Genomic DNA, 13757 nt, shown 5'->3' on the forward strand with positions numbered 1-13757 from the left:
ATTAATAGGATATTATTGGGAACTAAGACCACCTTTCACTCCTTGTTGCAGTTAACCCCTTACTACAACAAATCCAATATCGTGAAAACAACTCATCTATCATTGGTAAATAGATTTCAAGAAATTCATACACCCCATAATCATATTACGGCGTAGTAAATTTAGGGAAAATAAAAGGAACTTGATAGAAGTACAAATAGGAAAGCGAAATCCCAACATTGTACTACAAACTACAACTTAAGTACTATCAACATAAATATATGTCTTCGTCATCATCATCATCATCATCCTAGTTAAATATATGTCATCATCATCATCATCCAAGCTTTATCCAGATCATTTAAGATCAGTTAATGATAGTATATTGGAAAGTTTAATCTCATGGATGTCACATGTATCTCAAGAATTAAGATTTAATCAAGAATTCTAATCTAATTGGACTCGAATGAGTATCCTAACTTACTTAGAAAACTTATAAATATCAATATTAATGTCAATAGCAGTCTCGTATACCATAAGATTTTCTTAGGTGAGTGATTTTGAATATATACATATATAGCAAACAAGTGGAAACTTTTTCGATAGTGGTTCAAGCAAAGTTGCAATAGCTTGGTCTTGGGAGCAACTAGTCTAGGCCAAAATCGTAGACCAATTGGAAATTTTAAAAAAATATACAAATTAAAAAAGGAGAGATGGATCACGTTGGGTTGACAATGGCCCTTAGCTTAAGGGCCCCTTAGCCTAGCTCTTGGGCCAAGGTGGTTAGCCCAACTTCCAGGTCAAATTTTGCGGCTCCCGCCGTAGTTTTTTAGGGCTTGTACGACCAGCCGTACAAGCCGTCTAAGTGGAGAGAGCAAAAACAAATGTTTGAAATGATAAAAGTAATGTTGATGTAATCTAAGATCATTTATAATTCACTAGTTCAATAAAATTAGTTATGATAATAAATTATTTGTTATCTAACTATGTCCATCACAACATCGTAAAGTTATCTCAGATAAACTTTGAGATAGTTTTAAATATAAGATAAACTTATGAAAAGTTGTTTCTACTCTATTCAAAGTAATTTTTGACATCATGTTATTGATTAAAAATAACTACAAATAGCCTGAAAATTACTGAAATGTTTAATATTTAAATGATATTATATATAATACAAAACACATATCAAATAATTAATAAAATAATATAATTCATAATATAATAATTTCATATAAGATAATATATTCTATACAAAATTTATAGGTCCATCTTGTAATATACAAGTAAGGCGTACTTCTAAATTTTGTCAAAAGATGTCGTTTTAGTATCGAAAGCCCTATGATGGCTTGAAAAATCATGTTCAACTCTAGTTTTAAATTTTAAATCTTTAAAAGTGGTGTAGTATTGGGCATATTTATACACATTTACAAATTTTGAAAATAAACAGCTCGGATAATTTATTACAAGATGCATTATTTTTTAGCTAGAAATTTTTGTTTTATAGATCAATACACTGCAACCTATTTAAAAATCATGTTTTTATATATCAATGGAAGGTTTCCTAACTTCAATAATACGCTATTGACCTAGGGCTTTGGTGGTAGTATTGTTGAATCCCATGATAAGATCTCTAACTCCATTCTCATCAAAAGGGTTAGAGCTTACATCCCACTGAAGCATCCAACTCCAATTTCACCAAAACTGCCTTTAATTTCACCAAAACTTAGGGTCCCAAATCCCCTGACCTACCACTTTCCATACCCAAAAATAAATAAAAAAAAGCAATACTCTTTTTATCGTAATTTTTCCCAAAAATTACAAAAACCCCCTTGACGGATCTGCCATTACAACCAACCCCCAAGTCATTTCTTAATCACAACATTTATCCCAAACCAACCTTTTCTATTAAATACCCCCAGTCAAAAGGTGTAGCTTTTAGGACCAAAATGCCCTTTCTTTCTTCTAACATCGATTACTTAAGTTTACCCATAACACTAAAAAGAGCACTCCGGAAGTATAAACTGGTACTGCAATATCTCAAGCGGTTCGGTACTGGCAAAGAATGGATCGGCACTGCCAAAGAGTGGTCCGGCAATAGACCCATACGGTTCGGCAACTGGCCCAACATGTGATCCGTAAAATGGTCTAATACTTTTTTTAATTAATTGGGGTTTGGCAATTGGTATATGGCTGTCTGATAGTCCACGTAACTCACGTGAATGTCTGGCCAAAATTAACTATTTATGTAAAAAAAATATTTTTATAAAAAAAATGTGCAGAGTTTTTTAGTCGGAGGCTTTTGCTAAAAAATTATATTTTGGGATAAAAAATGAGAAAACAGCGAACTTGGAAACTCGTAACTTTGGCGGTGTACCTTGTTTTATGCTCTCTTTGTAGAACGGTTGCCTCGTCCCCTCTGTCTCTCTATCTCTTCCATCTCAGTCTACTGATTCCTTCTCTCTCTACAAAGGATTCATTTGGTGGGTGTCATGGGCGAGCAGCATAGAGCAAAGGGCATAAAAAGGGTTCTTCTCTCTCATCGAGAATTGGGTCCCCAACAAATAATCATCCCTCCTTCATGGTCCCAAGTTGCAGAGACCATCTCTCTCCAAAATGGACCCAACCATCCAATCGTCCTTGTCTGTGGACCCAAGAACGCGGGCAAGTCCACCTTCTCTCGCTATCTCATCAACACTCTTCTAAACAGCAGGTGCTTCCCTTCATTTCAATGGCACTTCCTCTTTCTCTCTCTACTGGGTGTCCTTTTTTGTGGGTGCCCCTTTTTGTTGTCGCTACGCGAGAACGAAGTACTTGACTCAGTTCTGTGGGGTGGTTTCTCTCGCTAGAGTGGTACTTGATATAATGCCATGGAATTTTCTCTATCTCTGCCTCTCTTCGTTTATTTGAGTTTCTCATTATTATGACAGAAGTAGGTACTCGATTCAATTCCATGGCAGTTTCTCTCTCTAGAGTGGGTAATAGATACAATACCATTGGAGTGTCTCTGTTATTGTGACATAAGTTGGTACTTGATTCAATTGCAGGCCAATTTCTCTCTCTAGAGTGGGTACTCGATACAATGCCATTGCAGCCTTTCTGTCTTGATTTGTTAGGGTTTGTTGCAGGTATCAGAGAGTTGGGTACTTGGATACGGATGTTGGGCAACCAGAGTATACACCCCCGGGTTGTCTCTCACTTCATGTTATCGATACACAAACTCCAGGTATGCTATAATCGGTTTTTATGGACTGCACCTCTAAGAGCTCGAATTCTGAAAATTCTCTGGATGGATCTTTTAGATTTGTTCGAAATCATCATTTAATAATTTGTTTCTTCGTTTCTTTGTTGCAGATTTAGCTGTTCCATGCCTAAAAACACCTGAGAGGTAACGCTTACTACACGGGATCCCCCAGTTCTATGCTCGCTTTTTGCCACCTTTATTTTTTATTTTTTGGTACTTTTCGTAGAGGTAAAATTCTATGGAAGATGGCAAACATAGATAGAAAATGGATTCTTTATTGATTTTTTCGTAAGACTTTGATGCATTCTTTTTTGTATTTTTTAAACTTCCCAGTATATTCGGAAGGAAAATTTATTGTTTTCAGAAAAATAAATAGTTTTTCATATGACAATGTGTGACATTGTGCACCTACATGGAATTGTGATCGAGAAGACAAGAAAACATTCCTGTTTTTCTATGAAATACAATGCCTTTCTATTTTAGTTTTTACATCATTGAGCCAGTTTTCTAGAGCTGATCACCTTTCTATTTCAAAGTTACTGTGTTCTTGCAAATAAGTGGTATACATGAAAGGTAGTTTTCATACTCTTTTTCCCCTGTAAATTCATATTCAGGTCTTGTGTCTGGGAATTTACACTTGAACTTGGACACTTAAAATTCTTGCTAAGTTGCTTATTGCCAGGTGTTTTTTCTATGGTGATATTTCATCGAAGAGAGACCCAGATGCTTATTTGGATTGTGTTTTCAACCTTTACAACTACTTCCGTGAGGAGTACAAATTATCAAATGAACAGGAATTTCATGAAACATATCATTTACCTCTTGTTGTTAACACACCTGGATGGGTGAAAGGTAAGTTCCACTATGGTGATAACTATTTCTTAAGTCTAGCTTATTGCTTTGGCTGAATAGCTGTTACAGTAACCATTTGTTGCCTGAATGACATCTTGTAATTATATCATCTCATACTCATGGGTATTTCTTTTGATTAGAAGTGCAAGATTTTGCTGAATATTTAATTTCTCTCTGATTCGTCTTCTGAATTTTGTTCTTTCCATTTTCCTTAAAGGTGTTGGTTATGATATTCTGGTGAATATGCTGAGGTATATAGGCCCCACACATGTGGTTCGGATACAAATATCTGATTCCAACAAGAATCTACCAGCTGGGGCTTTCTGGTTCGGTGGAGATGAAGAGAGGCCTGTTGATTTAATCAACATCGATTCAGCACAGATAGACTCCTTGAATAGATCGTGAGTTCTTGAGTAGATATTCATACCCTTTGTTCTGAGACGCATTCTTTGAACATTAGTGGCTTAGTTAATTGCTCCCTAGGAAGGTATATTTGTACTTTGTCGAATAAGTTTGCTTATGGAGTTCTCTTTTGAGTTTCTTTTTTTCTTTTTTTTGGGAAGTTAGTTCTCTTGTTAGTTCTGCTCAGTCTTTTGGGAGATAATTCATTATCTGCCATGAAACCTTTTGTACAATAAAAATACTTTCTTAGAGAATTCATCATCTGCCTTGAAAAATTTTGTACACCCAAAGGTCTAATATGTTCCTTGTGAGCATGAGTACTTGTCGTTATTTTTTATGTGCTGTTCCTTTAACTCTCGTTTGGTAGGAAAAAAAGGTTGCTATGGTACATGTTTATATCCTGCATGGAGAACACATATGTTACAGTTTATTTTTCCCTTAAAATTTATCATGCTGCGGCAAAATGTGTTTGTGTCTATGACATGTGGATCATTCTATAAGCCTTCTATTAGTACCACGTGGATTTGCATGAACGCCAAACTGAGATTTGATATATTCCTTTGAAACAAGTTTAATTAATGATCCAACAAAATCTCAACATTCAGTTTGGCACACCATTACCATGATAATTTCAGCCTCTCTTGGCTGCTTACTAAAGTATCAAAAAGTGGATGTTGGGTCCTATACCACTAGCCAGGAGTAAATCCTAGTTCTCTCCCCTGCGCACTCATAAAGGCTCCTATCACTGTCCTACACAGTCGGAAAATATATCAGGTGGTCCATGCAAACTTGCCTGATGTAGACCAAAATATTTTTGAAATAGGAAACTGATGAAATAGATAAATAAATTTTCAAAAGTAAAGAAAAAAAACAGGAAAGAAAGTAGAAGAGCAAAACTCATTGTCCATGGCTCCATGTTGATAAATTAAATGGCTTCCTAATTACTGTTCCATCCAGTGTTTTAAAATCCAATGATTTCCGATCCAGATCGTTGATTCGGATGGGAATCGATCGGGACCAAGTAGGTTTCGGGATGGTATGGGTTCTGACTTGGTTCCCCTATATATATATATATATATATATATATATATAGGAAAGTATAGAATGAAACCATTTACGTTTGATATAAGGTGGTCACATTAATCTTGACCATTGGATGTGAAATTGAGTGGCTGCAATTATTCCATTACCAAACTCAAACTTCAAAAGAAATTTTCTCGAAATTTGTGACACATCCAAGCTATCAAATTTCACATCAAATGGTTGTAAGGAATTGTGATCACCATGTATCAAAAATAAATGGTCTCATTTTATACAATCCCTATATAATATTTAAAGCTTATCCAATATTTTCTTAGGTCCCCTCTAAATCCTCGCTCTATAAACCCTATGTTATTTTAAAATTTATTTCATTTATTTTTTTAATATTTTCTGGATCACTGATTTGAACCGATCTAGATCGCCGATCCAGTGATCAGACATAGATCTGTGGGTGAACGATCCACCCCACTAATCTGAGTTTTGAAACATTGGTTCCATCAAAGTGGAGATCAGGAAAATCATAAGGCTATTTGATTGCTAGCAGTCAGCATAACCCTTGTAGAGACGATTACTAATGTGGTCTATGGCTTGAAAAATAGAAAAGAATTTCATCTACACATTTATACACATTAGAGATTGGCATTTGTATTTAATGGTGTTCTTAGACTTGGGTGAGTTGGACATGGAACACCCCAAACTCGGGTATATAAATTTTTATTTTTTTTTTAATAATAGCCAAAAGCACACCCATTTGAGGCCTTAATTTTATCCATAGACTCGTTATCCTCTTGATAGATCATATTTGAGTAAAAACGATCAAATTTGACGGATCTGAGAGATCAAAAAATTGTCCAAGGTTTTGCCTGATTTTAAAAAGTTGTAATTTCTTTATAACAGTTGGTCGCTCTTTGATGAAATATTTTTCCCCAAACCTATTTTTTGGTTCTTCATCCAATCATAGGCTTAATTTTTCATTGAAAAAAAAACTCGGATTTGTATGGTTTGTTTTTCAAGAGCTTGGTTCAATAGTTCTGAATTCGAAACCTAAATCTGGTTAGGGGGCTTCGGTTGGGACTATCTGAGGAAGCTTCGACAAATATTGAATGCAACGATTGGCACCGAGCATAAAGATTAGGGAATCGACCTCGAAATTTTGGGTAAATTTCATTTTTCTCAATTTAATTCATATATAATTGACATTTCTTGGATAAATTTTATTTTTACTGTAAATTCATAGAATCCTTGTATATATATTACATATTTTTCTGATTTTTACTGATTTTAAATATGTTTTTCCCTTTCTTTTCTTTTTTGAAGCTTTTTGGGCTCTTTGGGTGGGCGGCTTGGCACACACTCAGCAGGGTGTATCCAGACTCACCCTAGTAACTAGACCATTAGCATCCGAGTTCCATGGTCTAGTGACATTTTTGAACATTTCATATTTAACAAAAAAGAAGAAAAAATAATAACTGGGGAATGGTTGTCCTTGATATAGCAGCTAAAGGTCAATTTCACAGGGAAAGTGGGTGGTGGAGCATCTAAGAAAACATGGAGTTGGCAAATTTGGATGAGTTGCCCTGGAGTAGTCATACTTGGGACTTGGGGCACGAACCTTAGAGAAGAATATCAATTCTAAGTTCAAGTTCAAGAATTTCTATGTGCTAAAAATTGGGTATTTTTTTAAACATTAAAATTTTTCTTAATGTTTTCGTAATGTGTTGTTTCTTTGATATGAGAAGTTGGATTATTGTGTCCCTTGTGGGGAAACCTTCGTAATGTGATCATATGGCTGTAACATAAATGCCATCATGATGGAGTTTGAAGGGTCTGTTTGCATGGATTTTAGAGTTATTTCAGCGTCTATTGTAAGTGTAGTCCCTGCTGGATATACAATTATAATTACCTTGATGCAACCAAGGATATGAATCTGGGTTTTAGCCTTTTATATTGCATTTCCTTTGTCTTCATTGTATTCTTTTTTGATGAAATCATCAAGTAGAAAGAATTTAAATTATGTCTTGCTTGCTCTTTTAGACCTCTTTGTTAATGAATTTATCACTTTGAAGGAAATTGCAAATTTTTTTTATCACCATAAGTGAATGATAATTTCTATTTTTCCCAATCATTTGAACGATTGTTTCCTTATGTGGATGTGGATCATAGACCTGAGATTAAATTCCAGATATTTTTGTTTCATTAGGAGAATATGTTGAATTTTAATGATTTAATTTACTCTTTATCGTCTTATGTGTATAGCTTGGTTTTTTACTTCTATAGGGTCTTAGTACAAAAGCATGGACGCCTTGTGCGAGAACTGCGAATAATTGCATACTTCAAGCAATGCTTTAGCAAGGACCTTAATATTACCGCATACAAGGAACTTGCTAATGCATTGGCGTCACTTCCCCCATATGAGGTTCCAATCTCGAGTATGAAAGTGTTGCATCTACATTGCCAGGTTGGTTGGAAAAACTTTCCAAGATGGTTCGAGCTCTTGCATAATGCTGCAACTTGCCTCAACTTGGCCATTCTAGTTATCAGTTGATCTTTGAAAGTTATTTGATATCCAATTAATCAACAATGTGGAGAATATTCTGCAGAATCTAATGGGTACAATCTTTGTCTAAAACTATAATAAGATTAGTGATTTTTAGGTTAATTTCTTAGTACTCCTCCCAAACCAAGTAAATGTTTAAAAAGAAATCCACTGGTTAAGTATTTGAAGAGAGAAGATTGGCATACATTCGTTATTACTTATCACAACAGTACTTTCTTCAATCAAAAGCTCTTTATTATTCTATCATTTCAAGGAATGCCTGTTCACAGTTAACTTCTCCTCCTCCTGTTAAACTCTTTAGTAACAGTTGTTTGACCCTCTTTGTAGGTTCCAAGCAGTGAGGTCTTTTACAGTTTGAATGGAACAATTGTTGGTCTCTCAGTTAGTTCAACTAAATCTGGAAAGTGCAGACCTCTGTGTGTTGGTCTTGGTAAGTCCTTTTCTTTAACATATTAGTACATGAATATTTATTCGGCGAAGTTCTCTCTCTAATACGCTCTTTTTTTTAGCCATCACATTTACTACGTAGTTTTGAAAAAATACTGATAACTCGGAATTAACCTTGAGATAGGTTCTTTGAGATGACTTAAAAGTTTCTTTTTGCAAACTATGTTTGGTAATTTATTTGCCTTGAATATGTTACTCTAGGAAGTGTTCCTGGTGTTTTCAGACAACCGATAATTCTTTTTTTTGTTGATTATGCTTTACCATATGTACCCATATGTAGAAATCTGTGCCTCTTAATAAATCTATGTTTGAGATGGATTTTAAGACTTAATTTTTAAGGAAATGTAAGCTCTAACATGGAGATCATGAATATGAAAAAATAAATAAATTTTAAAAACTAAAAATAATAATTCTAGTAAGAAAACATTGGACCGTTAGTTTCCATTGTTTTTAGATGGAACACGTACTTGCATCCATCTTTAAGATGGATGCTTACACGTTTTGGATCGCATATGTAGAAATGTGGTCCAGCCCACATGAAACAATTTTCCTTGCCATATTGTAATTTGATAAATGGAATTTTTATAGAATGGTTCTTGTCCTATCTATAAAAGCTTCTTCCGTGATCTAAGCGTAAATCATATCCTAAACCAAGAAAACTCTCTTCTGCAAAAAAAACAATTACCCATGGAGTTTAACTGCATTTAGGCCTCTCCCTTTGGGATCCCAACCTCGGATTCCAAGGAATTAAGGCGAAACCATGACCACCTGTAACCTCCTTAATTTTCCAAAAATGTAGAACAATCAAACTTTGTATAGGAATGCCTAAATAAACTCTGAATATGTTTTGGGAATCACATATTAATATTGGAGTAGATAAAAACGATTGTTGAACCCAATACAAAAGTCTGCTGGTCTTTTTGATTTTTTGCTCTATGATTTGCTTTACAAAGTTTTTTGCGGTTCAAAATTGGAGAGCTGACATCTTCTCCCCTATTGTCAACTTAGTATTTTATGTCTAAAACAGTGGCTACATTTGTCAAAGAGTCTATGTTATACTTGTCTTTATCATCCTACTATTTGGTTTATGAGAAGTATGCTATAATTGGATGGACACTAACAAGCCATAAATCCATTGTGTTCATCAAGATCCAATCAAATGATTGACAGTGATGGAGACAGAGACTGAGACCCACACTGGGTTCATGTCCTGATCTCGTGGATCACTCTCATTTATTATATTGGACAGTGGCCCCAATGGACTATGGTTTTCCATAGTCCCGTTGGATCATAGTTTGGTTTCCCTTGGTTTGTTCCTTTTGTAATCGGGTCCTTTGCTTTTTTGTAAGAACTGACTGTGGCTATTAGCATTTTGGTCAAAAGCCTTGGTAATCAGATCCTTATTTCCTGCTCTTCATCTTTTTTTGAGCAGGGATTGTCAGAGGCATAGACATTCTAAAAGGTCTATACTATGTGATTACACCTGTTTCACCACGTGATCTTGAGAAAGTTGATCTCTTTCTGCAAGGTTTAATTGAAATCCCAACCTGTTTGTTGCAGGTAGTAACTTTAATCTGTTGGTTCTATTTCTGATGCTTTTGTCATGAACTCATGCTAATATCTAGAAATTTTTGGAGGCATAAATCACACATCTATGCATGATGTATGCATGTGGTTGTAAAAAATTGAGGCTTTTAGATGCTTTTATTTTTGCTTGAAATATGTGCGCAAAGCAATTCCATTTAAATCTGCTAGTCAGTCAGTTATGCACATGGTAGGAGTTATGCACTAGTGTGACATGTCTATAAGTTTACTTTCACAATAGTTATTGTCTGCTAAGTGATGTGCTTGGGGACCTTTTGTGGCCGTATGGTTTTTTAATTCTATGCCTCGTTTTTAAGTTATGCTTGTATACACTTTTTTATAGGAATGTGCCGTAGCATATTTATAGGAACCCTAGAAATGCCTGTTGTTTCGTTTCTTAATTCAAAGGAAACCCTGTTCGTTCCTTACCAATTGAACTTTTTTATTATGTCTCATATATATGGGAGAAGAGGTTTTATTGCTATGATTTTCATGGAATAATGTCAGAATGTCATTGAAGAGAATTTAAAGGTGAGAATGGGTGAAATGATAAAGTTGAACATTACTATCTGCTCCATCCACTTTGTCCCTGCCCCAAAAACCAATACACATGTTCTCTTCAAACCAAATGCACAACAGTGGTAGAATATCTTAAGTCAACTTTTATAGGGCAGCTGGGGTTCATTTTAGATGGTTCTACAACTTGATTAACATGAGAAGTTGTTCTGCTTTCAATATGTGGATGATACTATTGCTTTTAGTTACTAACCATTGAACCTGCTTTGGCTCCTAAGCTAGAAATGCCTATATTTAAATGAGTTTCTGGGCTAAGGTTTAATCTTAGACATCAGTAATGGGTGTAAAACTTTAAACACAATTAGGATTAATGATAATGGAAAAGCATTTGCTATGGAGGTGGGCGTGCTTCTCTCTTCTTATGACGAGGGTTTCCTCTATGTGTTTGATTTCTAAGGCACTAAATGTGTGATTTGTATGTAGAGAGCGTGAATAATAGGCTTGTGACTTGCAAAGGAGAGATTTTTGTAATGGGAAGGAATGATTCGTCTGGTTAAAAGCTCCTTTGGCTACATCTTTTCAGATTTTGCATTTCGTGTGCAGTACTGGTTAGAGTCGTGTTTGTGAAGATGGAGTTGGACATCTTTGGTGTTTGGGCATTCAGACTTGGAGTTGAGGGATTGCATTTGTTTAAATAGAAGTTGATGGTGTTTTTAGGGCATTGACCCGATGCTAGTTTTTGATGTCGTGGGGGTTAGCCATTTTTCTGGGAAGCAAATCTCTTGGTGGATATACTGGCCAACTTGGGGGTTATCAAAGAGTTGTCATCATCATCATCATCAAAACCTTTTCCCAACTATTTGGGGTCAGCTACATGAACCCTGGTTTGCCATTCTGCTTTATCAAGGGCCATAGTGAGGCAATAAATCCCCATATTTTTTCTCACTACTTCCAACCATGTCCTTTTGGGCCTACTCCTTGCTCTTTTTGAGCCTTCCACTTGAACGAGCTTGCACTTCCTAACAGGTGTTGTATTGGGTTTGCGCTACATATGACCTACTCACCCAAGTCTACTTTCTCTCATCTTATCACCTATTGAAGCCGCACCTAAGTTCTCCCGAATGTATTCGTTTTGAGTTCTATCCCTTCTTGTCTTACCATTGATCCATCTCAACATCTTCATCTTAGCTACACTCATCTTATGGGTATGTTGTTTCTTGACTGCTTGACATTCCTCCCCATAAAGCAAAGCTGGTCTTACAACTGTCCTATAGAACTTCCTCTTCAGCTTCATTGGTATGTGGTGATCACATAAAACTCCGGTTGCACATCTCTATTTCACCCACCCAACTCTAATTCTATGTGCCACATCTTCCTTGATCTCTCTATTTTCCTGAATTATCGACCTACAATATCGAAAGTGTCATCTTTTTGGTATTTCGTGGCTGTCAATCTTAATTATTTCTTGATCCTTACTTATTATTACTAAACTTGTATTTCATATATTCTGTCTTAGTCTAGTTAATTTTAAAACCTTTAGATTCTAAAACATCCATCCAAAGTTTTAACTTTGTGTTGATGCCGTTTCGGATCTCATCGATCAAAACTATGTCGCCTAGGGTTAGCAAAAAGTATCAACAGATTATTATGTCACTTTTTTCTTCTTTTTCTTTCCTGTTAATGAGCAAAATGTAGCAATAAAAGATAGATAAACCATGAATTATTTGCAAATTTAATAGCTTATTCATGCTATATGATACTTCTTAGAGAACCACTATTTCCTTTATGCTTGTGGCTGCATTAGAACCTAATAATGGTTACCTCTTTTAAAAACAATTCCTTCCAAGTCTCACTTCTTCAGAGGTTTCATTGATATATTTCAGTGTTGAAATGAAATGTCAGCGTTGTCTTTATTTCAAAAATAACTATGAAGCTATTTGCAGGTAAAGGGATGTGTTTCCCCATACATGTCCACAAACGTGCTCACTGTCACGACTTAGAGCTTCAAATATGGAGATAGGTGATCAAATCTTACTCAGCATAATGATATTTCCAATGTGGTCAATGCAGCTTCACACTACTTCAACATGGCGTATGTGGTTACCTAATGGACCTAGCTTTGGTGTTTTGTTTATGGGCTTATCCAAGCATGCTAGCTTATTTTCAAATTTCATCATATTTGCAAAAATGAGCTGATGAATGCTTGGACTGATCTCCCTACTATTACTTAAAAATTGCTATTGAAATGGGTAATATGTTTTCATACACTTTCATATCGGATGAAATGCTTGGAAATTTGAAGCTTTTGCTAAATTGAGATCATCAGTGAAGGATGTCAAAGTATAAGAACAGTTTCAATTGAAGTAAAAAGTTTATATTGGTTCGGGCATTTGATTTTTACTTGGTTATCAGTGTAACTCTGTGCTGGGTTTCGTTGGAGTCTGGTTTGATTTTTTTTTATTATGACAGAGACTGCTAAATATTTTCCATTGCAGAAAGTACAAGTGTTACTCTACTGTATCTCTCTCCTTTTTCTCTCTCCTCCAGTACAAATATTATTTTATACCAATATTCGTATAGGCACTCTCCAGCTGCGTAACCCCTCTCATAAACCCTACCATTAAAAGCTCTCTTTCTCTCTCTCTCTTTCTCTCTCTCTCTCTATCTCCATGAGTAAACGATGAGGGAAAGGGCAGGGGATTTGGGGAAGAAGTAGAAGGGTCTCCATTAGTGGTGGATGGGTTGAGCTTTTTGGGGATGGGGAACCCGTATCTGCAGGCTGTGCGCTTTTTGGATCTCAATAACACAACATGGTTAATATACCCTGGTGTGTGGGCCTACATTCTCATACTCTTCTTCTCGTGGATCGTAGTCCTCTCCATCTTTGGGTGCTCTACAGGCATGGCCTTGACCATTGTCAATCTCTCACATTTTGTTGTAATCCCTTACCACTACTCTCTCTAGCCTGGTTTTTTATCTCTAGTTTTCATTGAATTTGTTTGATTTTATTGATTTGGAGGTTTATTATTATAGATCTTAATTACCATGGTGTTAATGATTGTTTGGTTGGGTTAATTTGTGTTTAGGTTTTTTATCTCAGACCTTTAGATCAATAGCTGAGTATTTCGCTATTTG

The 13757-nt window shown here is 35.5% G+C and overlaps 1 protein-coding gene across 10 annotated transcripts; it reads left to right on the plus strand.

The window, feature by feature from the left end:
* The first annotated feature begins 2324 nt into the window (after positions 1 to 2324).
* On the plus strand, positions 2325 to 13011 carry LOC105420556 (Pre-mRNA cleavage complex II protein family). Of its 10 annotated transcripts, none has more exons than XR_016056203.1 (10): positions 2325 to 2692; positions 3108 to 3205; positions 3334 to 3367; positions 3906 to 4075; positions 4293 to 4476; positions 6577 to 6675; positions 7796 to 8128; positions 8403 to 8505; positions 9955 to 10082; positions 12566 to 13011. XR_016056203.1 is itself a non-coding variant. In XM_011624591.3 (9 exons), exons 1-9 carry the CDS (start codon positions 2472 to 2474, stop codon positions 12620 to 12622), a joined length of 1176 nt encoding a protein of 391 aa, XP_011622893.1. In that variant the 5' UTR covers positions 2325 to 2471; the 3' UTR covers positions 12623 to 13011. The 10 variants fall into 10 exon arrangements, 3 of the variants coding, with proteins under 3 accessions (XP_011622893.1, XP_088723938.1, XP_088723939.1); XR_016056200.1 differs by having other exon boundaries at positions 7796 to 7976; XR_016056202.1 differs by having other exon boundaries at positions 7977 to 8128.
* The last annotated feature ends 746 nt before the right edge of the window (positions 13012 to 13757 follow it).

This window comes from Amborella trichopoda, chromosome 5 (assembly GCF_054954075.1).
Source record: "Amborella trichopoda isolate Santa Cruz 75 chromosome 5, AtrichopodaSantaCruz75HAP2 v2.0, whole genome shotgun sequence".
NCBI lineage: Eukaryota > Viridiplantae > Streptophyta > Magnoliopsida > Amborellales > Amborellaceae > Amborella > Amborella trichopoda.

What these genes read in the sequence shown, in the direction of transcription:
- LOC105420556 (XM_011624591.3), top strand. Translation starts at nt 2,472, where the DNA reads ATGGGCGAGCAGCATAGAGCAAAGGGCATAAAAAGGGTTCTTCTCTCT. An exon ending in CACACCTGGATGGGTGAAAG is followed by an intron (nt 4,076 to 4,292) that starts GTAAGTTCCACT and finishes TTTTCCTTAAAG; the next exon opens with GTGTTGGTTATGATATTCTG. An exon ending in ACCTCTGTGTGTTGGTCTTG is followed by an intron (nt 8,506 to 9,954) that starts GTAAGTCCTTTT and finishes TTTTTTGAGCAG; the next exon opens with GGATTGTCAGAGGCATAGAC.